General features: G+C 43.3%; 1 protein-coding gene across 2 annotated transcripts in view; it reads right to left on the bottom strand.

Moving 5' to 3' along the window:
- SNX30 (sorting nexin family member 30) overlaps positions 1-27,957 on the bottom strand; it is a 110,026-nt gene that overhangs the window by 60,385 nt on the left and 21,684 nt on the right. For both annotated transcript variants that reach the window (XM_055427600.2, XM_055427602.2), the window contains exon 2: positions 1,643-1,834. In XM_055427600.2, coding sequence (XP_055283575.1) covers positions 1,643-1,834 — 192 coding nt within the window. The remainder of the gene's footprint in view (positions 1-1,642; positions 1,835-27,957) is intronic.

The raw sequence follows: 27,957 nt of genomic DNA, 5'->3' as shown, positions 1-27,957 counted from the left end.
GACCACTGGGGAAGGCTATCTTATGTCTCCTTGCTATTCTTTGGAACTCTGCATTCAGATGGATATATCCTTCCTTTTCACATATCCCTAAGCATCCTTTTTATACAACACTCAGAAAGAAGGCTCCAGATGAATCACCAATGTATTAAACCTGGTGTCACTATTTGACACAGGAGAAGAAAAGGACTCTGATTTGAGATCAGAAGTGGAATTCACAGTAAGAAGTAAAAACTGAACCTTGCAACAAGTTCAGCCTTGAGGTGTTGTCCTTGAAGCCAAGGGAAGATGTGGGATTGGAACTTGGAAGAGATCATCCTGACTTAAGAGAAAATAAAATAACGCCAGGAAAAGAGACAGAAGTAAGAGCACAACAGAGAAAGGGGCCAAGGGAAGGCAGAGAGGAGGCAGAGGACAGCGTGGTGAGCTGCAGGACCGCGTCAGCCTGAGAACCAGATGACAGGGAGGCACACTGCGGGGCGGAGGACAGAAGGGGTGGAGAAGGGTCAAGACAGGCGAGCACTGCTGTGCCAGCAACGTGGGCACCTTGCCATTCAGCTGTTTAGAGCAAATTCAAGAAAACCAGGTTTTGCACTTCACTGACTACAGGCTAAAAAATAAGTTGACCCCACGGTGAAAAATGCCAGCAAAGGTACATATAGTCAAAGTTCCAGTTTTTCCAAGGTTTCCCTGGTGGCTCAGTGGTAAAGAACACACCTGCAATGGAGGAGACGCAGGTTCGATCCCTCGGTCGGGAAGATCCCCTGGAGAAGGAAATGGCAACCCACTCCAGTATTCTTGCCTGGGAAATCCCACGGACAGAGGAGCCTGGCTGGCTACAGTCCATGGGGTCTCAAAGAGTCAGACATGACTTAGTGATTGAACAACAAGGGGGAAAAAAATAACTAGAAACGACTCATGGGAATACACGTATCAGCCTAGGACTTCCGAGGACACAATACACGTTGAAGCACCGAGTGACGCTGAGGAATATCGCCGAGTGGCAGAAGAGACTGTCAGCAAATGTGCGTGTGCACACACAATTTTCAAAAGCCAACCAGTGCTGAGAAGACCAGGCGGCCGCACAGTGGCACGTGGCAGAAACTCAATAAATATCAGTTCCCTTCTTGACATCAAGTCTAATGACACCAGATTAAAATCATGGTGTCAACACAGAGCTTCAGGTTGATACAATGACTCATAAATTTCAGGAGTAAAGAGATTCTGGGACTTCCCTGGCAGTCCAAGGGGCTCAGGTTCAATCCCTGTTTGGGGAATTAAGATCCCACATGTTACACAGTGCAGCCAAAAAAAAAAGAGAGAGAGAAAAAGTAATGAGATATTAACGTGTTAAACACTATCATCATAGAAAGTAAGACACTTTCTTCCTCTTGTTTTACTTTCTATGACTAAATTTGAAAGACTGGAGTCACAATTTCTCCTTCATTTTAAGATAAAAGAAAAAACTTAGATATAACCCTTTTAGATCTGAATATATGCACTCTCTGAAAGAGCTGTACCCACAACTGGGATAAAGCTGAACAGAGTTGTGCAGAAGGAGGGAAAAGGAAAAGGCAGGAATCATGGCAACGGGACCACTTCTCCAAGACAGTGCGCACAGGAGCAAGAGAACAAAGCGGCCTACTTTGGTGGTGATCCGGTAGGTGATGTAGGTTTCCATTGTGCAGACGTGCTTCTTAGGGTCGTCAACCGTGACAAAGAGGTCTCTGGTCTCACCATCCACGTCATCATCAAGCTGAAGTCTGTTGAGAAGGGAAGATGAAGACGCTGGACTCGCAGTGCCTGCTGGAGTACCACCATTGGGCAAAATGAGATCCTGAGGGAAGAAAAGAATCACCTTACTCGCGAGCTGAAACACTCTCCCAGAGAACACCAACGAAAGCGGCTGGCAGAGCCAAACCGAGAAACACCTCTAAATTCAAAAATAACTTTCAAAGAATCTGATCCTTTCCTTTCTTAACATTTCTTAAGTGGACAGAGTCTTTTATGACCACAAGAAACACACAACAGGCAGTGCTCTCCACCAAATCCTGTTGATTCATCTCCCAGCGCTGCAGGAACCCACAGTTCAGGGACGGAGAACCTAAGAGCCGCCTGCATCGTCAGACTTGGACAGAGAAGGAACTCCTGAGCACACCACATTCTCCCAGTCCCCACTTTCTCAAGACCGCCACTCGGACCCAAGTGGACAGTCAAGGGCCAGAACCCTCTTAAATATCTAACACATTTGAAAACTCAACCAACCATCGCAAAGAGATAATTAAACATTATATATCTGGAATAAGTTCACACCTCTACCTATTAAGTATGCTTCCCAGAACACTGAATCTATATCCCGAACAAAGCACAACATCGATTTACAGGAAACACAGAGGCGTGAGGAACATGTTAAAACCATCTATAAGGACGTGATAAGCAGAATCTACACTATGTCAAACTAAAGAGCTAAAGATCCAGTTTCTTCAATAAATAAACTTCAAGGAAAAAAAAAGAGAATGAGATAGAAAGAACACCTATAGATGTAAAGAACTTTAAGAGATCTATCAACAGTTGCAATGGGTCCTGATTAAAACACAGGGTTAAAACATTTTTGGATATTCAGGAAAATTTTAATATCAAATAATTATTTGATGACATGAAGGAATTATTAGGTGTGGTAATGAAAGTATGTTGATTTTACAAAGTCTTCATCTTTTAGTAACATGTAACTATGGTATTCATAGATTAAATGACAGAATGTGTGGTGTTAACATTTGTTTTAAAATAATTCAGGACAGATAGGTAGGTAATGGGCTTCCCTGGTGGCTCAGACAGTAAATAAACTGCCTGCAAAGCAGGAGACCTGGGTTCAACCGCTGGGTCAGGAAGATCCCCTGGAGAAGGGAACAGTCACCCACTCCAGTGTTCTTTCTTGCCCAGAGAATTCCACAGTCAGAGGAGTCTGGTGGACTACAGTCCATGGGGTCACAAAGAGTCAAGATGCACCAAAGTTGATCATTATTGAAGCTGGTACTTGCAGATTCATTATAAATTCTCTCCTCATTCTCTCCTCTTCCATATTTGTTTAAAATTTTCCACAATAGAAAAGCTTAAAGGAGGAGGGGCGAGCAAGTGCCAGAAAAGAAAGGGAAGGAAAGATTAGAAACTTAGGGACTTCTTTCTTCTTAGGTCTCAGCAGGAAGCCACTTGAATCAATTATGTCCCTTTAATATAAAAAAAATGCAGGCTTCCAGTTACCTTTTCTGCTTTTCTTCCAGTTACCTTATGCTACTGCTGCTTTTCTGGTTTTAAGATTTGACAAGAGAACAAAACCTTGTCCTAGCAGATGTAAAAGCCTCTGAATGTCACCTTGGAATAATTAGAAGGCAAAGACTAAGGAATATGGCAAGAAAATGACATGATACTAAGCAAAGGGCCTTGGTCAGGAATGTTTTCTGCATTCCTGACCTGTGGGGCAGTCAGATCACAGGCTGCGGGCAGGGAGGTGCTTTCCCCTGAATGATGTCTTCCTGTGTGCAGGCTGGAAATGACTTAGCCCCCAGAGAAAAGAACATACAGGAAATGAAAAGTCAACCAAGCCATCATATCCACGAGCTCCAGCTGAACATGGCGCATCTGGGAACAGGGGCTGGAACAAGGCAGAGGGAAGCATGGCCTGGGGTCAAGGGCAATATCACCCAACTCAATGGGTGACAGAAAGTAAATTAAAAAAAAGCACCTTCCTTTGTCTCCCTGACCACAGATAATTTAATCACATTCTTAACATATGCCATCAGAAATACTTTTGTAATTACTGAAAGGGTACCATTTCACAGAAGATACTCAATGGGAATGGACCCCACCCCTCCACTTCTCAGCCAAGGGGCTGGTTGGCTGGGAAGGCAAGCCCCTCAGCAGCTGCTCTCATGTGGGCCACAGAACCTTGATACAGCAGCATCCTGCAAACTGCGTCCTCAGCACACTGAGGCCACGGGGCATGCGGTGTCCCTACCCCAGGGTCCAGGGATCCATGAGAGGACACCTGGAGCTCTGAGACAACCACCACATCTTTATCGCTTCAGTAAATATTTAAACGCTGACCTCAGGAAAGACACTCAACTAGGCACTGAGGGGCCCCCTCTGATTTTTTTTTATCAACTCTAGCTCACTGGGCCTCAGAAAAGCTTCATCACCTACGGCTAAACATTGCACAAAAGAATGAAAGAATTGAAAACCTTTAGTCAGATAAGCCAACATCAGCTCAGACAGCAATTTTCCACAGTCTGGCCTGAGCTGGTCCTGGAAGTCACTATGCTATTTCATGTTCCTCATCATGGCTCGCCTGGCATCCACACACCGCTCGTTCTATGCAGGGGGCTCCAAGGATCTCACAGGAATCTGCCCAAATGACCCCCTCTTGGAATCCTTCCTGGATCCACGCCCAGGCAGAACAGCCACTCCCTTCTCAATACCTTAAAGATACATCCATGGAAGCAATTTTCATAGTTTTAATCATTTATTTACATACACAGCTTACCCACAAGCACTGTGCATCCCCAATAACTAACTGGGCCTTGTTTGTGTGTGTGCGTGATTATCTGTTTGTTTGCAGGTCCCCCCACGACTCCAGCCAACTCCCCTCACCTTTGCTCTGGGACCTGAGTCAATAATCCTCCAGGAACAGCCTACAACAAGGTCTAAAATGTCTTGGACGGAGAGTGGGAACTTCAGTTCTCAAGTCAGTTAGTGGGGTTTGGGGAGGACAAGAGCACATCAACCAGACATTGTCACATAGCAGATTCTTTCCTTTAGGACTACACGACCAGGAAAAACACCCGCACCATCCTACAAGGTGTTCCCTGGGGTGTTATCTAAGCATATATGCACAGCTAATGAGCGATACGCCTGGAATTTTATAAAAAGGGAAGCTACGGTCTTCGAGTTCCACGGCACATCTGTGCACAGGGCTTCCACATTCTTACTTCACTGCCCCCTGCGTCAACCTTGTGAGGTTAGCAAGCAAACACTATCTCTACCGATAAGGAAGCAGACTCGAAAAAGTTGAGGACTGTGTTCAAACGTATGGAAGCCAATCATCATTCTGCTGAGTTGAGCCCAGGCTTCTGGGGTCAAGGGTGTGATCAAGCTGAATCCCCTTTGTGTGGCGTTTCCCAACCCAACACTGTCCCCTGTCTCCATTCTCAGGCCATAAATCCTTTTAGGTAAACACAAAGCATCTGTTTGTAAAACAAGTCCAGGAATGCAAACATTTTCCCTTAGGGTCTGAATACACGTTATTCCCCAGGTAACCCCTCTCAAGATACTGTCCCCACGAGGAACAAACTGAAGAGAATATATGAAAATCTTTGGAGGAAGGGCAGGGGGTCAGGTGGACGCAGTGGCCTGACTCCTCTGCCCCTGGAGTCCTCTGGCAGCGTGTCTGCCCCACTGAGACTGAGCGGGTACTGCGGGAGAGCCGTGCCTTTGCACCTGGCATGAGTTACAAGACGGGAGAAGTGAGACAGCCCCTTGGCTCAACGCAAAAGCCTCCTGTTTCCTTGCTGCTACCTTATGGTCAGTCCTCCTTATTGCAGCCAGAATGCTCTGAAAAATGTCAATGAAAACACATCACACACACACACACACACTGGCTCAAAACTCTCCAAGACTTCCATCCACTCACATTCAGAATAAAATCCAGATTCCCTCCCTTAACCCACCAGGGCCAGCATGATCTCATCACTGTCTCTGACCTCCTCCCAGACATCCTCCCCTTCCCCCCAGCTCATCCTGCTCTACACACTCTGGCCTTGGCTTATCCTGACCTCCGGGCCTTCATGCTTGTGGCTCACTCTGCCTGGACATGGCTCTCCCCGCTCCTATTGCCACTGGGCTGGCTTTTCTCCTCAAACTGGTTTTTGCTCAAATGACACCCACTCGAAGAGGCGTTCTCAGCCCACAAAAATCTAAAAATAGCCCTGCACCCCTCCAACATTTTCCAGTCCCTTCCCTGGCTTTATTTTCATCGCAGGACTCACCTCTCTCTGAAAATGTATTGTATATTAATTGATTATCTGTCTGACTTCCCACCAGTCCATAAGTTCCACAGGAGCAGAGACTTTGTCTTGTCCACTCCTCTGTTCTCTGACACACAGTAGGTACTCAGTAAGTATCTGATGAATGAATGAGTTTTGGAAATGATCCAACTCAATCTCTTGCCAATATATCGTACTCAATAAATACCAGTTGAATGAGAACGAAACGGGCCAACCCAGCCAGACTGCCGAGTTTTGAACCCTGGTTCCACTATTTACTAGCAGCATGACTTCAGCAAATTCCTAGTCTCTCTACGCTCCGATTTCCTCACTTATAAAATGGGCGTAATGAGACTGAGTTAACATAGGGAGCAAACTGCAACAGTACCTGGAACATGGTAGGCTCTACATCACTATTAAAATACACACACACACACGTCAACTTGTCTGCACATATTTGTGCATACCCTTACAGACTATGGGGCTGGGTTCACAGTAGACTACAAATGCTGCTAAAAATTAAAATTACACCTAGAGTCACAGTCCCTGCCTAAACCACATCTTTGTTAATATTTCACTGTAACAACAGATCTATCTACAGTAGCCCTTGTGAGAGTTATAACTACAGAGTTGACAAATAAATGAAAACTTCTCATTGCTCCAAATGATCAATTCTTACTATGCAGTTTCAGTTACAAGAGAATTTCTTCTCCCAGCCACCCCTCTTTACTTAGGAAGAGAAATACATAACTAGGCCACTCTGGAAACTCCCCTTATTCAAAGAATTTCAGTTAAAAGATCCAACATCATGGTCAGCCAACCGCAAGACAGGTTATTAAACTAACAGAAGTCACCAGTAAAATTCTACTGCTATATTAAACACAGGGTATAGGAAAGAAAATAGTATGCATTAGGAGCCAACATGGACGTAATGAAAACAAGTCATGCTAAAATACTGCAATTTCTCTTTTTGATACCGTTAGAGAAATGTGGGCACCACGATGATCTGGTTTCAGAAGAGCCTGCCCAAGCCTCTCAAGGCATCCTGAACAAGAGAATGGTCAGAGGAACAAGAAGGTGCCTGCCTGCACCTTCATGAAGTCAGCTGCCCTGGGTGGGTCCACCAAGCACAGAGGCAAGTTCACACATTCTGAAAATGCTGGATGATGCTGGAAAATCTACGAGATGAGGAGAGCACCGAAAACGAGGAGGCGACCAGGCTACACTGGACCCAAACAAGAGGAGCCAAGCCAAGTCTTCCTAACCGGCTGTCCCTGACCCTGGCTTGCTTTCTTCTAGGGCTTTTTCCCACAGAGAGACCACTCAACTGACCTGTCAACTGGTCACTCAACTTAACCTACAGTCCAGGAAGACAAATGTAACATCAAGTGCAAACAGGGTATCTAATTAGTCACCTGTTCTGAGAGGCAACTAGCAGGCCTGGATTACCTCATTAGACCCAAGAAAACCAAAAAATTTATCCAGCCTATATTAACTCATCATTCAGACCCAAGAAAGGTGAAACATGAGGAAAGCAATAGTCCTTAAGAGCAGATAAATGTTTAAAAAAGAGTTATCCCATGAAACAGTACATTTTAGTCCAATTTATTTTGTACTCTCATTTAAAAAGAAAAGTCAACAGAAAATAGAAGAGGGAATAAAAAAATTAAAGCATAAATTGAAAACAAACAGGGGACTTCCCTGGCGGTCCAGTGATTAGGACTCTGAGCTTCCAAGGCAGAGGGCACAGGTTCAATCCCTGGTCAGGGAACTAAGGTCCTACATGCTGCCTGGCCAAAAAATGTGTTTGTTTTCTTTTTAATTTTGTAAGTTATAAATGAAACAAAAATTTAATTCTTCTAAAAGATGAATTACATAAACTAAAACTTAGGAAGCCTGATCAATATAGAAAGAGTGAGGGAGAAAATGAGTAAGCAACAATGGTTTAAATCTTACTTCTATGTATGATTATAAATTACAAGGGTGCGCTATAAATAGCTATGTTAATAAATCTGTAAGTCTCTATGAATTTGATGACTTTGCAGGAAAATGTATGGCCAAGGAGAAATTAAACTGAGGTAGAAAATCTAAACAAATAACCTCAGAACTGTGGTCAGAGAACTTTTACTGAAAGGTGAGCTAAGTCCCAATGGCTTTACAGCTGAGCTCTAATAAGCCTCAAGGAAAAAAGCTCTGTTTTGTTCAAACACTCCAAAACACTTTAAAAAATGAGGAAGGTTTCAAATCATTACAGGAGTTACCCATGAAAAACTGAAAGTGTTAGTCGAGTCCAACTCTGCAACACCGTGGACAATAGCCTGCCAGGTTCCTTTATCTATTGAATTCTCCAGGCAAGAACATTGGAATGGGTAGCCATTCCCTTCTTCAGGGGATCTTCCCAACCCAGGAATCAAACAGGGTCTCCTGAATTGCAGACACATTCTTTACTGTCTGAGCCATCAGGGAATATCTGATATCAAAATAGTAGGACAAAAAAAGGAAATTAGATTAAGTGTAAACTTTGTCAATAAAGTAACAGCAAATGGTACATTAAAAGAATTGGTTTTTAAAGAAAGAAAGAAAAATAATATATCAGGGTTGAGTCAAACATTCTCCAGGAAATCAAAAATTATTTAACATTAAGAAAGTTATACTGCTACTTATTACATTAACTGATCATTGTCAAATATAATCATGTCCACATCTGCCAAAATGTTTGCTGGCATCATTCACTGGTAGATATCACTCATTCCATTAAAATCTCTAATTAAGAAAAAAAAATCCCTAAATATGTTAAACAGTATATATCAGAAAACATCAGCTATGAACCTTGAAAACACTGCTCTAAGTGAAAGAAGCCGGACATGAGAGGCCACATGTATAATTCCATTTATATGAAGAAGCCAGACAGGCAAATTAGAGAGATAGAAAGCAGACTTTTGGTTGCCAGGGGCTGCAGGCAAGAGGAAATAGGAGTGAACACAATAAATATGAGGTTTCTTTTTCGGGTGACAAAATAATCTGGAATTCAACATTAATGATGGTTGCACAGTGCTGTGAGTACACTAAAAACCACTCAATTGTATAGTTTAAAATGATGAATTTTAGAGTATGTGAATTAGATCTCAGTAATATAGTTTTAAAGAAGGAAGTAATATGAAACCCTGAAGGCATGTCTATCAAATTCAGAAACAAGACTCTGATACCTAATATCACCCCTTTATTCATATCACTCCAGAGACTTGAGCTAAAGCAACAATGTACGAGAGGGCTCCACGCACTGCAATCATTCAAGCCAAACACACAGTGATCTACCACATCACTTTCTGGCAAAAGGTTGGTTTCTTCAAAAATTAATTTAAGACTGTGATACCCATAATAGGAAGAAAATGCATTTAAAGCATTTTAGAATGGTAAATCTAAACTGGGGTAAAGCATCTACTACGTGGTTCAGTGACCAAAGGAGAGGACAGAAACCAAACCGTATGGTAGACTGTATTATCGTTCACAACTATTCACTCCGTCCCTTTAAGAGGATTATATACCCTCACTATTGCCAAGTGACTGCCTCCAGGAAGGCTCATCCCCACTCCCTAAGTAACCTGTTTCGGCCAATGGCGCATGAGCAAATGTGACCTACGCCAGATGGGAGCAGACACGTTGAGAGCCACGGCATGTTTCCATCAGCTCTCATGGTCTCTTCTCTCCTCTGCTCTGAAACTAGCACGTGCCAAATAGGCTGAGCTTTCAGAACAGAGACTTGTGGAAAAGAGCCATAGCAACAGACTCATAGCCACCAACACATAACTTGACCTAGAAATGAATGCTTGCTGCAAACCTCTGTATTTTGGGAGCTGTTCACTACCACAGCAAAGCTAATACATATAATTATAAAAATGTCTATGCAATTTATTTTGTGGCTGAGCTATGCAGTACGAAGGATCTTAGTTACCCGACCAGGGATCAAACCCCTCTGCACTGGGAGTTCAGAATCTTAATCACTGGACCACCAGGGAAGTCCCAAAAATGTCTGTGTAATTTTTTTAAAAATCTGGGTAGGAAATAGTGTGTAAAGAACATGGAATTTTAAGAGGTACTGTTTTGTTTTTTTCCTGCAGAGTTACATAAAATTCATCTTAACCATGTGACCTAAGTCCTAGAACTCTTACTTGCTCATCAGCAGAAGTTCAGTCTTCCTTCCTTTCCCCCCCTGCCCTAGAATCTCATCTCCAATATTCTCCCAAACCTCCAAGGTTGCTTGCACAAGCGTCCCCAAGTTCCCACTTGTCCAGCCCAGCAGTCTGTGATGTCCAGGTTAGCATCTTCCCTGAACAGACTTACATTTTCCCACTTCGGATTCTGCAGCATTACTTATAAGGGAAAGATTCTTCTTTAGACATGGGTTAAGAGGTCACTTTTAATTATTTACAGGTTAATAAAGTCATTTCAAATGAAACTCTTTCCCCAGCTTTTCTACTAGAGAAACTCCCTTCAAGTAAAATCGTCTACTGGCCTGACCCAAAGGATGACCTCCGACAAGATTACAGATGAAGAGCAAGAGCCCGCGTCCACATTCTCCAGCTCAGCTTCCAATGTTTACTACCAGCTTTTTCTAAGACTCTCCAGACATTCCTGCGACTCTTGGGAGGAAAGGTTTTTCTCCTACCCTCACGTGACTTTAAACATGATCTCTTTCTATCCTTCTAAAGAGGATATATACTATTCAACCACACAGTGAAACATCTAATACACATTAGTCAAAGTGCTGACACAGAGCTACGAGGACGTGACACCTATGTTTAGATGCCTCAATCTGGCTGAGCACATGGCCACAAAAACCTCTACCTATGATGCAAAACAACATGGGATACAATGGAAGTCCATGCAAAATGAAGGAGGCACGCAAAGGCTGCTGGGGCAACTCGAGAGGAACAAGAAAATTTGCTGAACAGAAAAACAAGTTAGTGGGAGAGCTCGGTCTGGACATTCCAGGCTGAGAAATTGCTGCCACGGAAGGAGGAGAGGTGTTTCTGCAAGCTTGTCCCTAACTGAACGATACCTAGGACCCACATCACAAAGGCTGTAACTCTGTTGCTGGTCAAGTACATGCATGATGTGGAGGAATGAAAAGGCCTGGCAGACAGCTTTCTGAACACATGAATTAAACCTCAGCCAAAGTACCCAACAAAGAGAACGTGACTCTGAAAACCTCTTTCCTTCCCACCTTGAGGCATTCTGCCAACTGAAAGCTCAGCAGTAAAGGCATTCCTCCTGACATTTCTACATCAAAATCATGCAGGGGTCTGGGGCGGAGAACCCCTCAGATCATCCAAGTTGTCCGTGTCACTTATAAGAAAAGACTCAGCAGTTGCGTGTAAGAGGTCACGCAGGCAGTAACGTGAGGACGTCAGGTCTCCGCACTCTCACTGGTGCTGTGGTACACCATGTGACCCAGACGCCCCACAGAAGAACACAGTGATTCACACAAGCACATAAAGAGCTCCCGAAGACCACTGAGAAACAGTTACATGATGGGTGGTGATCAACAAAGGAGGAGAAACAACATTTCATAAAGACCTACTGCGTATACTTCCCTGGTGGTCCGGAGGCTAAGACGCCAAGCTTGGGCCTGGGATCACTCCCTGATCAGGAGACCTGGATCCCACAAGCTGCAACTAAGATCCAGTGTAGTCAAATAAAAAAAAAAAAAGACCTACTGGGGATATTCAGTCTAAGGGTCTCAGTTCTATACTCTCCCAACCCTAACACACTCCATCTACCTCTGGTCTTTTAACAGAAGAGGCAAGGCGGGAAGGAAGACCTGGGCTTAGAGTCCGAATGACTGGGCTGAATTCTGGCTTTGCTCCTCAGCAGGCCTGGAGTAAGGTACTCATTCTCTCTGAGCCCCCGTTTCTCCATCTATGAGACAGAGGGTATAAGGACTCAAGAAAACACACACGTAATGCGCTACCATAATCCTACCCTTCACACCACACTCCTTAACTACCATTTGTTCACCCTACGAACTGGTCCTAACCGACATGAGTTTTGTTACCATCTGACACAGCACTGCACACGTGGAATGCACTCCAGAGTTTGAGGTAACGAGTCAAACGCCTACGGAAAGATAAGGGAAACATCCTGGTTTTCAGAACAAGGGCTGAGACAAAACAATATACTTATATTGTTGAATATCTACTAGGGGATCAAACACTTGTTGATTAATCATCACCTCAGACCAAATCCCTTTCCAAGGACAAAAACCATCAGGGCAAGACTCCACCAACAATTCAAGTGAATTGGTTACTCTAAAGGCCACACTAACACCATTCCGGCGCTGTGCTTAAAATAGCCTTGAGCATTGAGCAAGACTAAAAGTGTGTTGTCCTCAAAAATGACCTGAGGCTCACCATTCCTCCATAATCAGGACTCTTTCTCTAGAATCCAAAGACACCCCACGCCAAAAATAATGTGCAAGATTTTGCACGTGCCCTTGTAAATCTGAATCTTCCTTTGGAGAGAACCTAGCATTTTTAGAGTCCCAAAAGTACCCAGGGGGGACAAAGTTAAGCCCTGCTGCTTCTAAATTGTCTCTCTCAATTAAAAAAGGAAGCAAAAGTGTATCTGAACTTACATGAGCTCCCCAAATTCAAATCGCTCCTCAGTTGAGTACTGTCACACTCAATGATCTGTGCTCCTTAGTTGAGCACCCTCACGCTCAACGATCTGTGCTCCTTAATTGAGTACTCTCACGCTCAACGATCTGTGCCACACAGACCCTGCCTTCAGGGGTACGGATGCCCTTGAACCTCCATCCAAGCCTAAAACTAACCTGAGGTGAGCATTTGTCAAATTAGAAGGAAATATGTGACTGTACTCAAATAGGTCACAGTTGCTTCATCTATTAGGATTCTTTCCCTAATAGGATTCTCTCAATTAGTCTTATGGCACGAAACATTGCTGTGTTGATTCAGGAATCTGCATCTAACCACAGAGGAGCTAAAAGAGATGGTTTTCTGAGAAGTTCTTCAAAGCGTGAGATACGCAACCCCCATGGCATCCTTTTTAGAAGCTTGAAGCGTGCCCAGCTCTCACCCAAAAGTACAGATGCATTTCCAGGCTTGAGACCTACCTGGCTACCTGGTTGCTCCAGATCTAATCCCCACACTCCTACTGACCTGACTTGGACTGGACCGGAACGGATTTACTGCAAAATAAGAAGGCACTCAACATCCAGCTGACCATAGTCTAAACAGTCAGGAGTGAAAGAAAAAGCAAGAGTAGGACATTCTACACCAAAACAGCTCAAGAGAGTTTCACAACTAACCAGACAAGGAAAGTGGGGGAAAGGCAGGAATGAAGGACGTGCAAGTAAAGGGCCCCGTGCTTCATACTGGTTGGTCTGGCCCACTTATGTGGGCATTCTGAGCTCAGAGGCAGAAAATGAGCCCCGTAAATATTAATATAAGGATGAGTGGAAGTATTTCAGACTGGGTACAGACATAGAGGGCAGAAACAGATAAAAGAAGTCAAGGAATGAATGACAGAAAAAAAAAAAACCACAACCTTATCTGCCTATGAACCATGAGGATAAAACAAAGTCAGGGACTTCCCTGGTGGTCCAGTGGTTATGAATCCACGTGCCAGTGCAGGGGACACAGGCTCGATCCCTGATCCAGGAAGATCCCACATGTGGAGGAGCATGCACCTCATGCTCCTGAAGCCCGAGTACCTAAAGCCCACACTCCAGAAATAAGAGAAGCCACCGCAGTGAGACACCTGAGCCTGACAACGAAGAGAGTAGCCCCCGCTCCTGCAACTAGAGAGAAGCCTGCACAACAGCCAAGACCCAGCACAGCCGAAAATAAATACATAAAATGATACATAAATAAAAACAAAGTCAGCTTTGTGGGCAGCTTCCGTGTGGCGGTGCCGCAGAGGCTGGAGGGCATGTATCCCCGTGGGCAGGTGTGGAGGTCTGTCTTAAAGCCAGTATACAAGAGAGCAATAGACACAAGGATCTCTCAAGATGCTTTCATTTACACTTCACACATGACAGAGAAAGATGTCAACTGTCCACAGGGAAGGTAGCTATTATTACTTTTCAGCTAAGGTGGTGGCTGTGGGGAGGCAGGGACTGATAGATCAAGGAAGAGTTAACTTTCTTCAAAGCCACTTTTAGGTATAGCTGTTGTTTGACAAAATTTAGCTGAAAGATTACCTTCTTGCAATATATATAATTAAATACATTTTCAGCATCTTATTTCAAGGAATCTCTGTGAGATGGCAGAGGGAATGGGACAAAATAATGACCACTTTCTATTTCTTCTGTAGGCCAAAAGAGATGTTTCCCTACACACAGGTGTTTTAAGTCACCTAATTACCAGGGTACCAGCCTCCCTCAAACCACAAATGACAGGATATGGAAAGAAAAAAATCTACTCCTTCATGTCTTCATCCAAAGAAACATTTATCAAGTTCCCACTGAGTGCCAGGTACTATTCTAGAAGCAGGGGAATTTGAGGAATCAAGCTTTGGGGTGGAGTGAGGGTGTGGCATGGACCCAGGACAAACAGCAACATGATATAGTGAGACAAACACACGGATATGGGGACGCCACTGTGCTGGAGCCCAGAGAAAGCGAGAGTAGCTCTGAGCTCCGAGGCCGGCTCCAGAGAGGCACCCTGCCCCCCAGCCCTCCTACCAGCTCTGCGGCAGCAAGAAAACCACTTGAATTCACCAGCACTCACTGGAAAATGGCAAGGCCAACCATCCAGGTGGCCAGGCAGCACAGAGGGAACAGAGAAGGTCTGTGAAAGCCCGTGTACACAGCGAAGAGCCACTCGAGGTGCAGCCAAGGCGTCCCCAGTGTGGAGCGTGGCCTCAGCAGGATAAGAGGCAAAGGACACAGCTGGGGACTGGCCTCATGGGCTGAACCAGGGGCGGTGGCTGCAAAGGAGGCCTGGAGGGCCAATGAGCTCCAAACTTTGAAGGATCTCAAATACCAGGCTTAAGAATTTGCGGTGCACCCTACAGGCAGTGGCTAAGCTTTTAGGCAAGAAGGTGGCAATCATATGTAAGGTTTTGAAAAAGACTTCAGAAAGAAAAAAACAAAACAAAAACACAGATCAAATAGAGAGGAGAAGAAATAGGAGACGAGAGACGGATCATTTAGGGAGCCCTTGGAATTGTCCAGGCACACCTCCCCTGCCCTGCACCCGGTGGTACCTGAGTCAGGTGGGAGAGGCCACAGAGAAGAAAGGACAGCTGAGAAGAGCCGCCAACAGTAAGGTCGGGTGGCCTGGGAGACTCTGATGAATGTCTCCTCGGCAGGAAAAAAAAAAAAAACAGTCTGGCCACACTAGAAGCCAGATCATGTTTTAAACACAGGCAAATTACAGAGGATTAGAAATTCCTGAAGTTCCAGCAAAACCAAGTAAACAGAAGGTCAACAGCCCTGTGTGCCATGGTTAAATCCAGGAAGCCCATCCCTGGGACGAGAGGGCAAAACCTGCCAAAATGACTGTGTTCAGCAAGGCTTACACCAAGGTGGCCAGGGACTTGCCCCTCTTACCGGGGGAGGGAAGGCTGCCTCCATCGAGCAGACTCCACCCACTCACCTTCCATCACCTGCTTCCGGGATACCTGTCTCAGGTCACTTTTCCTCTGTCACAGCCAGCACGCTTACTCAGGAACTCACGGGGGGAACCTCACACCAGCGTCCACTTAAGGCCACATGAGCAAACAGCCCGCAGACCGTCAGCACTGCCTGGTCCCAGTACCTGGCCAGAGGGTTCTGGCTGTCACCTGAACCCACCTTCGGCAGAGAGCCAGCTGAGTGCCCTGGGAGCCTGGGCTATGAAGTGACTCAAAACAAAACAAAATGCCAAAACCGAAAGCAAACTCTTGGGACTGAGAAAGATCACAGGACTTGGGAGACAAAAATCCATACATACACACACACCTCTAAGTCAAGGAAAAACAAATCAAATATTTTAAGGTCACACTCTCTGCTGAGCACTATGCAAGCTTGACATGGTATGTCTCAACCCTCAAAATAATACAGGGGTGGGGTGGGGGGTGAGCTTGATTATACATGTTCCTACCAAGAGAACAGGTCCAGGGAAGGTTAGAGGATGGGCCTAAGGTCACTCTGCCAGAACAAAGCAGAATGCACAACTGGAGCCCAGCCCCAAGAGGCCAGAGCAGAGGCTATGGCTGTCCCGCACCAGCCCCTGGTCACGGGCGGTCTCTCGGAACAAGGACTTGCCCAACAAGAGACCCACCAGCACGGCGCTCACCTTGGAACCTGCAGCACAGCCTGGTCATGAGCAATCCTTCATGTGCGTTCCTTCAAACCAGTAAATTCCCAATCCATCAGTGCCAGAGACCTTACCTCTCAAAGGATTTTTTAAGAGCCAGCCAGCTCCAGAGAAGATCCAACATAAAGGACCAGAAACCATTAACCAACAGCTCCATGTGACCAGCCGCAATCCCCTACGGGTTCCAGAAGAATCAAGGCAGAGCCATCACAGGATGCACACACAGAAACAAACGTGAGAGGCCAGTCACCACTGTGCACGCGTACGTCTGGCTTGAACACTTAGTGTTAATGCAGGAGGCGAGGGCTTCTCATCCCCAGAGAAATCCTGGGTAGAATATATTCTGCCAAAATAGCCTAATGATTAATCCTGTCAATATCCAAATTGATGGAACAGATCTGAGTTTTTAGTCTATGATAACTATGGAATTTCAAATAGTGAGGAGAGAACAGGTTAGTCAATAAATGCTGATTAAGAATTTGGTTAACCAACTAGGAAACAATTAAGTCATATCCTTACAGCAAGTGCAAAAATGAATATCACATTATATACTAAATTAAATGCAATACATTGGCTATACCTTAAATTGTTTAAAAAAGAATGAAACGCCAGATTAAAAAAATAACAAGATGATGTTTTATATCAGAGACTGGCAAGCTTTTCTGGTAAAGGACCAGACAGTAAATATTTCCAGCTTTTTGGGTCACACAGTCTCCACTGCACCAAGTCAAGTCTGCTGTTGTGGTACAGAAGTAGTCTTACACAGTTGGTGGACAAATAGGTGTGGTTACATTCCAATAAAACTTCAGTTATGGACACAGAAGTCTCAATTTCCCTCATTTTCTTATCTCATGAAATATAAATTTTTTTTAGTCATTTAAAAATGTCATTAAAAATCTCTCAGGACTGAAGGTGTCCTGGAGGACAGGGTGGGCGTGGTTATTAAAGGGCAACAGGAGGGAGCCCTGCTGTGCGGGAAGTGCGGGCATGTTGACTGTGGTAGTCCTGGTAACAGAAATCTACACACGTGATAGAATTGCAAACAACAGGCATACATGCACACACAAATGGGCACTTGTGAAACAGGTGAAATCTGGACGAGTTCTGTGTGTACACACAAATAAACCCTTATGAAACGGGTGAAATCTGGACGAGTTCTGTGTGTACACACAAATGAGCACTTGTGAAACAGGTGAAATCTGGATGAGTTCTGTGGATTGTACCAATGTCAATGTGCTGGTATTGTTAAGCAAGATGTTAGCTTTGGAGGAAACTAGATAAAGAGCACCTGGAATCTTCTTATACACACTTTTGGTGAATCTATAATTGACTGTGAATTATAATTATTTCAAAATAGAAAGTTAACAACAACAATTCTTTACTCATGAGTTATATACATTAAAAAAAAAAAAAAAAGTAGCTGGCCAGAGTTAGCCTCTTGGACTTCATTTGCCAAACTGTGGAAAATTCTGAAAGAGATGGGAATCCCAGACCACCTGACCTGCCTCTCGAGAAACCTGTATGCAGGTTAGGAAGCAACAGTTAGAACTGGACATGGAACAACAGACTGGTTCCAAATAGGAAAAGGAGTATGTCAAGGCTGTTTATTGTCACCTTGCTTATTTAACTTATATGCAGAGTACATCATGAGGAACGCTGGGCTGGAGGAAGCACAAGCTGGAATCAAGATTGCTGGGAGAAATATCAATAATCTCAGATATGCAGATGACACTACCCTTATGGCAGAAAGTGAAGAGGAACTCAAAAGCCTCTTGATGAAAGTGAAAGAGGAGAGTGAAAAGGTTGGCTTGAAGCTCAACATTCAGAAAACAAAGATCATGGCATCTGGTCCCATCACTTCATGGGAAATAGATGGGAAAACAGTGGAAACAGTGTCAGACTTTATTTTTTTGGGCTCCAAAATCACTACAGATGCTGATTGCAGCCATGAAATTAAAAGACGCTTACTCCTTGGAAGGAAAGTTATGACCAACCTTGATAGTATATTAAAAAGCAGAGACATTACTTTGCCAACAAAGGTCCGTCTAGTCAAGGCTATGGTTTTTCCCGTGGTCATGTACGGATGTGAGAGTTGGATTGTGAAGAAAGCTGATCGCCGAAGAATTGATGCTTTTGAACTGTGGTGTTGGAGAAGACTCTTGAGAGTCCCTTGTACCTCTAGGAGATCCAACCAGTCCATTCTAAGGGAGATCGATCCTGGGTGTTCATTGGAGGGACTGATGCTGAAGCTGAAACTGCAATACGTTGGCCACCTCATGCGACGGGTTGACTCACTGGAAAAAGACTCTGATGCTGGGAAAGGTTGGGGGTGGGAGGAGAAGGGGACAACCGAGAATGAGATGGCTGGATGGCATCACCAACTCTGTGGACATGAGTTTGAGTGAGCTCCGGGAGTAGGTGATGGACAGGGAGGCCTGGCGTGCTGTGACTCATGGGGTCGCGGAGAGTTGGACACGACTGAGCGACTGAACTGAACTGAACTGAATTTAGATGAACAGTACATCAAATCCTGTGCTTGGGAAAAACTTTATAGAGTTTTCCCAAAACCAAAAGTAGAATCCATAAACGAAGAGCAACAGATTTAACAACTTTTTCTCCATGTCAACAAAACAATAAAAGTAAAAATATAAACAGCAAACGTGGAAAAGGATTTGAACATGTATATCACAGACTGATTTAACATATTAAGGGTTCAGAAAACCAATATTAAAGACAGAGCCTGATATAAAAATGGACAATACAGTAAGTATGGCCAATAAATAATAATTGTTCTGGAATATTATGCGTCCATAAAAAGGAATGAAATAATGCCATTTGCAGCAACATGGATGGACCTAGAGATTATCACACTAAGTGAAGTAAGTCAGACAGAAAAAGACAAATATCTGATATCACTGGGAAATCCCAAGGACAAAGGAGCCTCACAGGCTACAGTCCATGGAGTTGCAAAGAGTTGGATACAACTGAGCAACTAACACACACACACACATATGTGGAATCTTAAAAAATTATACAAATGAACTTATATACCAAACAGAAATAGACTGACAGACATAGAAAGCCAACTTATGGCTACCAATGGGAAAAGGTGACGGGGAGGGATAAATTAGGAGTTTGGGATTAACACATACACACTACTATATATAAGACAGACAACCAAATAGACATACAGAATCACTCTGTTATACACCTGAAGCTAACACAACACTGTAAATCAACTATATTTCAGTTAAAAAAATAATAACTGTTCAACTTCAACAGGAAACAACAAAATGAAAATTAAAACAAAATATTATTTCTCCTGTCAAATTAGTACAGATTAAAAAGATTACCTCTGGTTCTAAAGTCATGCTGTTTCTACTATACCACACTAAAATAGAAGACTCTTGAGAGTCCCTTGGACATCTAAGAGATCAAACCAGTCAATCCTAAAGGAAATCAACCCTGAATATTCATTGGCGGGACTGATGCTGAAGCAGAAGCTCCAATACTTAGGCCACCTGATGCAAAGAGCCAACTCATTGGAAAAGATCATGATGCTGGGAAAAACTGAGGGCAGGAGGAGAAGGGGAAGCCAGAGGATGAGATGTTGGATGGCATTACCAACCCAATGAACACAGGTTTGAGCAAACTCAGGGAGACAGTGAAGGACAGGGAAGCCTGGTATGCTGCAGTCCATGGGATCACAAAGAGTCAGACACAGTTTAGCAACTGAACAACAACAACACTAAAAAAATATTCAGGGCAACAACAAAATAAAATGGCTTTTTCCAAGTTCTGTTCAGAGCCAGAAGAACAAGGAAAGAAAAGAAAGTGAACTCGCTCAGTCGTGTTCAACTCTTTGCGACCCTATGGACTGTAGCCTGCCAGGCTCCTCGGCCCATGGAATTTTCCAGGCAAGAATACTGGAGTGGGTTGCCACTTCCTTCTCCAGGAGATTTTCCTGACCCAGGGATTGAACCCAGGTCTCTTGCACTGCAGGCAGACTCTTTACCATCTGAGCTACCAGGGAAGAGCAAGGAAGGACCCTGTAAGTAAGAAGAGAGACTGTGGGCTGGGTGACAACACTATGGTTCAGAGACTTTGTGATGGGCTGAACTACCTTTATAGCTATGAGAATATGCTGGTGATAGAACTAGTGTCCGCTCCTTCAACCTTCAGCCATACCTAGGTGTCATCAATACCTCTGACAAGAACAAAGATGCAGGAGACATGACCCACATTTATTTATCTTCAATGACCCGTGCTTTTCCTCTGTCAGCTGAGACTAACAGCAGATGGTAATATTTATACCCAGTGAGTTTCATCTTCCTATGAAATTCAAGCCCTCAAAATCATCCCAGGAAGCAAAGGACACAAATGACAGTCAGCCAAACAATGTACTAAAACTCACAATAAGGAGCAAGTTTTTCTACGCACAGTGGTGTTACGACAACAACGGAGGAGTCTGTGTAAAGCAGGCGGGAAACCCATTCTTTTGGTGTAAAGATATAACAGCTTCCAAAAGTGCAAGTAAAAGGCCCAGAGATCTCCTTCCAGCTGCTATCAACAAATCCACACATCAAGTGTTCAGGACTCTAGAGTGATTTCCTTTTCCTTAGGCTGTGCCAAACAGGTCCCGTGCTTTCTTTTGTTTTTTTTTTAACTGTGGCAAAATACATATAACATGAAACTTAACCATCTTAGTCATTTTCAAGTGTACAGTTCAACAGTGTTAAGTGCATTCTTACTGTTGTGCAATTGATCTCTAGAACTCTTTTCATAACCTCCACCTACCTAATGTCCCTGTGTGCTTTAAGACTCAGCTCCAGAGATACTCCCGCTAAGATGCCTCCTTTCTTAAAACAGACCTCCCCATCCAACTTGCCCAGTTTGGGTCAGATATCCCCAACACTGCTATCATGCCTGTGCCTACCCTTCTCAAAACACGTCATCACCTGTGCTGTGACTGCCTGTTGATCCACCTGCCTCTGCCCCAGAAGGTCTGAGGATCTATGGTCCTGGGATCGGTTATCTTTGTGTCTGGGTCAGTTCATGTATTTTAAAGGACAGATATAACAGTATCTCCCATTCCACACGTTTATCTGCAATGTGCCCTGGCCACTTCCCCATCAAGAGATGGAGGCTATCAACCCACCCTACTGAATCCGCGCAGGCCCTATGTATGCTTTGAACAAAAGAATATGGCGGAAGCGATGCTGTGTCGATTCTGGGCACAGCCCTCACATGGCCCAGGAGCTTCCATTTCCGATCTCTTGGGATGCTCATTTTTGGGACACATCCTCCAGGAACCCAGCCAGCTTGCCTTGAGCAGTCCAAGCCACATAAAAATGTCACTTGAGTTAACTGCTAGCCACAAGCCAACTTAGGCACCCAGCTCAAGCGAGCCTTCAGATGAGCACATGAGAGACCCCAAGCAAGAACCACGTAGCTGAGGCCAGGGAACGCAGAGAGCCACAAGGCATAAGAATAAACGTGTCTTGGGACTTCCCTGGTGGTGGAATGGCTAAGACTCCTCGTTTCCAATGCAGCAGGGCCGGGTGCGACCCCTGGTCAGAGAAGTAGATCCTGCATTGCTTCAACAAAGATCTTGCATGTTGCAGTGAAGAGCGAAGATCCCACATGCTACAACTAAGCCCTGGTGCAGCCAAATAAATACATAATTTTTTAATGCGTCTTTTAACCTACCTCATTTTGGGGTGGTCCGCTAAGCGCAGGGCATAACCAAAACACCGTCCACCTGGGACACAGGGGCACAAAGTGGAAGAAGAACGAAATCAGCTCTGACACAACATGCAGCCCACAGGACGCAATTTAACAGCGGCTGCTGCTGTTTCTCGAGATTATGTGGGAGGGGAACAAAGAGAAACTGGTGAAAGAGGCAGGTACATTCCTGCCAGTGAAAACGAAAGCCACTCTGTCCACAGTGGGTATGCGCTGAGCCCTGGGCTTGACTCTCGCATTCCATCAAATTCCACAGAAATGACAAATGAAATATAAAATTAAGAATAAATCTGTTTCCAAAAATCTGGAAAATGGGGATGGATGCCATCATTCAAAAAAAAAATTGTTTTGCAGTATTTCTGGAAAAGATGTGATAAGACAGGATCAAATTTATATAAAAATCAAATTTAGCCAGAGTTGAGAGACCAAAACCTAACTGGACCATGGTGGGAAATGCTGGATATGGGAAGGGTCTGAGAAAACCGCAATTTCAGAAGTAACTAAGAACAGAAGCAGGCACTGAGTTGGCAGGTAGGGTAAGGAAAAGGCAGTGGAGTGCTGAGATTCCAATGCAACTTGAAGAAAGAGAAGAGGAACGGGGACTTCCCTGGTGGCTCAGTGGTAAAGAATCTGCCTGCCGATGCGGTAGACAGGGGTTTGATCCCTGGTCTGGGAAAATCCCTTTTGCCGCAGAGCAACTGAGCCCTCGCACCACAACTATTAAGCCTGTGCTCTGGAGCCTGGGAACCACAGCTATTGAAGACCTCTCACTCCAGTGCCAGGTGCCGCAACAAGAGAAGCCGCCGCAATGAGAAGCCAGTGGACCTCAGCTGGAGAGTAGTCCCCGATTGCTGCAACTAGAGAAAAGCCCGCACGGCAATGAAGACCCAGCAAAGTCAAAAAAAGAAAAAAACAAAAGAAAGAAAAGAGGAAGGGTATTTCTGGATCAACTGTGAAGTTCTCCATCTGCAGGGAAACTCTCTCCCCACTTCCTCAATGAAGAAGAGTCTACCCAGCCTATTGTCCTGTTATCTGCCACCCACCCCGACAGGAAGCCTGCCCAGGAGCAATGCCAAAGATCTCTTCTCCATCCTCTTCTTACGGCGTGGCATCCCATCCCAACCCAACCACTGCAGTCAGGCAGAGGCTGACTACATGGTCTCCGTGTGTCGCTTATGGCCATGCTGCTGCTGCTAAGTCACTTCAGTTGTGTCTGACTCTGAGACCCCACAGACGGCAGCCCACCAGGCTCCTCTGTCCGCAGGCTTCTCCAGGCAAGAACACTGGAGTGGGTTGCCATTGCCTTTTCCAGCTTATGGACATATATGCACGTTTGTATGCAAACATAGGTATAACACGGCCAAACAAATGCACGCCCCAGAGGAGGCCCAAGAGCAAATGTCATTACTTGGGACAACAGCATGTGCCTCTCCAAGAAGGGAGAAGCAGCCGAATCCCACGTGCAGACCAGAAGATCCATGCACCTCTGTCTAAAGGTGGTCAGCTCTCGCCCAACGCCAGAATCATCATCATGGACACCACACTGTGAGAGCACTTCCAGAAACATGATTGCTAAAACAAACACAAGTTAGATTCAATTTAAACAGAAAAGTAGAAACAGTGGAGTGGAACGAAATTAAATATAAATCCATCATTCAGAAGATCAAATCAAGGAATCCTCCCAACATAAAGAATGAAAATATAACCTGATAAAATCAGCCCAGAAAAAGTGGAGCCTCGAAAAGGACAGACTAAAATCCAAACAGCCACAAGTCCTTTCTCCTAAAAAAGAGAATGAAGAATAAAAAGGGCGGAGACAAAGCAGGAAAACTGAAAGGCTTTGCAGTAGAAACATCTAAGAAAAACATACACCTAAATACAAGCAGGCTGCTAAACTTCTCAAATTAAGAAGAAAACCCCAGGCCTACGTGAAGATCGGGCAAGGAAGAATCACCGGCACAGGCTTCTCTCCTGGGACCCTGCCTGTTCTGAGCGGAGACCAAGGGGCGCTATGCGGTCAGGAGCAGAAAAGGAAGGGAGGGCAGGGAGGAACAGATTTATGTACCATATGGAACGGTCTCGAAGATCTACAACTAGTGCACAGCAAGGCACAAGACTCTGTGTACAGTATGCTGCCATTTGACTTTCAAAAGGATTACATGCGTGTACTTTCATATTCATGCATAACATCTATCTCTAGAAAGTATCTCCAGAAGCTGGTAAAACTGGTTGCTTCTGGGGAGGGAAACCTGCTGCCAGAGGAAAGGAAATGATGGGGCCTGGACAAAGGGGAGACTTTTCATCAGGTAAAATTCTATATCTTCTGAATTTTGTGCCATAGCAATGCACTAGCTATCAGTTCAGTCGCTCAGTCGTGTCCGACTCTCTGTGACCCCATGAATCACAGCACGCCAGGCCTCCCTGTCCATTACCAACTCCTGGAGTTCACTCAAACTCACGTCCATCGAGTCGGTGATGCCATCCAGCCATCTCATTTTCTGTCGTCCCCGTCTCCTCCCGCCCCTAATCCTTCCCAGCATCAGAGTCTTTTCCAGTGAGTCAACTCTTTGCATGAGGTGGCCAAAGTATTGGAGTTTCAGCTTTAGCATCAGTCCTTCCAATGAACACCCAGGACTGATCTCCTTTAGGGTGGACTGGTTGGATCTCCTTGCAGTCCAAGGGACTCTCAAGAGTCTTCTCCAGCACCACAGTTCAAAAGCCTCAATCGCACTCCCTCCCTCTTTCCTCCCCTTCTCACACACACACTCAAATTTAAAGTAAAAAAGACAAGCTAAAGAATGGGAGAAAATACAATACACATATCTGATGAGCACTTGTATCTAGAATATATCAAAAACTCTTAAAAAGAATATATGTGAGATACATACATATATATGTATACAATGAAATGTTATTCAGCCTTAAAATAGAAAATTCTGCCATTTGCAATGACATGAATGAACATGGAGAATACTATCAATATTATGCAAAGTGAAATAAGTGGGTCACAAAAGGACAAATTCTGCATGATCCCACTGATCTGAGGAATCTAAAATAGTCCATTTCATAAATGTAAAGAGTAGAATGATGACTACCATTCTACTGGGAATGGGAAACGGGCTGGGAAATGGGAAGATGGGGTGGTATTAGTCAAAGGGCACAAAGTTTCCACTATGCAAGATGGAAACTACTAGAGATCTAATGTATAGCATAGCATCCATAGTTAACAGTACTGAGGCTTCCCTGGTTAACACTCTGCGCTTCCACTACAGGCAGAGTGGGTTCGATCCTTGGTCAGGGAAATTCTGCATGCAGTGAGGTGTGGCCAAAGAAAAAAATTAAAAAGAAAAACAATACTGTATTGTACACTTTAAAATTTGCTAAGAAGGTAGATCTTATTGCAAATAATAATATTAGTAATAGCAATATAAAGAGGATAGGAGGAAACTTTTGGACATGATGGACATGTTTATGGCACAGACTATGGTGACAATTTAAGCAGATACATACTTATCTCCAAACTCAAATTATATACATTAAACATCTACAGCTTTCTGTATGTCAATCATACCTCAATAAAGTGATTTTTAAAAGAATGCAACTAGTTCAGTATATACAGTACATTCAATATATAGATACAGTATATATATATATTATCTTCAATATATAGATACAGTATATATATTATCTTCAATATATAGATAGATATGTATTTATCTCAATAAGAAAAACAACCCAATAAATATAGGCAAAAGATCTGAAGATACTTCGAAAATGTATACAAATGACCAATTAGCATGTGAAAAGAGGTTTAACATCATTCAGTTCAGTCGCTTAGTCGTGTCCAACTCTAACCACATAAAAAAAACACTGAAGTGACAATGAGACACTACTCTGCCTCCACTAGAATTGACCAAACAATACCAAGTCTCGGCAAAGACACGGAGCTGCTGGAACTCCGGGACACTGCAACTCTGCTACTAGGTACTTACCCAAGAGAAATGAAAACCTTCAACTGAAGACACGAACGTGAATGTTCACAGAAGCTGTATTTGTGTCTGAGAACGTGTCCATTCCATCTAAGTCATACAGTTCACTGACACAGAACTGTTCACACCGTTACTTTATAATCCTTTATTATTTCTGTAAGGTCAGGAATGTCTACTCTTTCATTTATGATTTTAGTACTTTGAATCGTCTCTTTTTCTTGGTCAATTCCTGCTAAAGGCTGCCAATTCTGTTGACTGTTTTAAAAGAATGAAATTTTGGTCCTATTAATTTTCTCTATTGTTTTCCTATCTTCTATTCCATTTCCACTCTAATCTTAATTTCTTCCTTCTGTTTGCTTTAAAGGTTAGTTTGCTCTCCTTTCTTCAGTATAGTAGCTTAATTTGTAACAGCCCAAAGTTCAAAACAATCTACATATTCATTAATGAGTGAACGGACAGATAGTGATTATATTCATCAATGAATGAATGTAGTCAATAATTTTTTTAAAAAAAGAACTATAGATACAGCAACAATATAAAGTCATCATGTTGAAAGAAACTAGACAAAAAGAGTATATATTTTATGATTCGTTATACAAAATTCTAAGAAGTGCAAACTAACATCGTGACAGAAAGCAGATCAGTGGTTAACTAGGCCAAAGGTGAGGGAAACATGAACTGCAAAAGTGCATGAAAACCTTTGGAGGTGATGCTCTGTGTCCAGATTGGGATAGCAGCTCCACAGGTATATATGCAAGAGTCAAATTTAATCAAATCACACACTTAAATGACACAGTTATTTTATATAAATTACACACCGAGAAGTTACTTCTCAACAATGCTTTAAATTTATGTTTTTGAAGTGGAAAAGAAGACAGTGGGGCAATCTCTATATATGTCTCAAGAGGAAATACTTAGCCAAATTACCATTCAGACAAGAAAAGAATAATATATACCACTCAGCTGTTGTTATATAATATATATCATCCAGGATGGTTGTGTTTTTTTCCTTAAGTTACTCTCAGACATAAAATATAGTATACTGAAACATAAATCAGATAAAGATTTGTTTGAGAAAGAAAACATTAGTTTAAGGGAGAGCTGATGCTACTGTGAAATTTGACTCAACTGTTAAAAAGAATTCATAAAATAAAAGAGGCATTAATCTAAAAAAAAAATTGATCACAATGAGGAACTCAATAATTTCACTAAAACCTAAAAGAGGAAGTAAAAACTAACCCAAGGCCTCTCCTTGTTCTGGAGAAAGTTACAAATACTAATTAAACCTTGATTATGGTAGAATAATATAATTAAAGACATTAGTCAAATAGAAACAGGAAACAGAACTTGGAAGAAAATAAAACTGAACAAAAGCACACTTGATCAATGTATCGAGTCAGGAAAAAGAGAACGAAAACAAAAAGATAGCATAATAAATAGAAAATAAAGAATAAAAGTAAAATTCCACACAAAATATTAGCAAACTGAATCCAAGACTAAGTAGGACTCATCCTAAGTATAAATAAGTATTAGGAAACTAACTATATTAAAATATCAATGCAGAAAAAATAATTTTCATAGATGCTAATGAGGCATTTTATTAAACCCAATTACATTCCTAATTTTTTTTAATTGGTAAGCAATGAATAAAAAAAAAAACTTCAACTTGATAAGATAACAACAGCAAACATCTAATGAGAAAATGCTCAATATATCCCCTTCAACAAGAAACAAGATAAAAATGCCCTCACTATTTTAAGAATTTCCATAGATCTTGGTCAGTGCAACAAAATGAAAAAAATATATTTTAGGAAAGAAGCATTCAGTTGCAAAATATATGATTCTCTTGGCTTTCCAAGTAGAAAATAA

Source organism: Moschus berezovskii, chromosome 7, assembly GCF_049115385.1.
Source record: "Moschus berezovskii isolate FMDL1 chromosome 7, NW_MosBer_1.0, whole genome shotgun sequence".
NCBI lineage: Eukaryota > Metazoa > Chordata > Mammalia > Artiodactyla > Moschidae > Moschus > Moschus berezovskii.
This window is presented reverse-complemented; position numbering and strand designations above follow the sequence as displayed.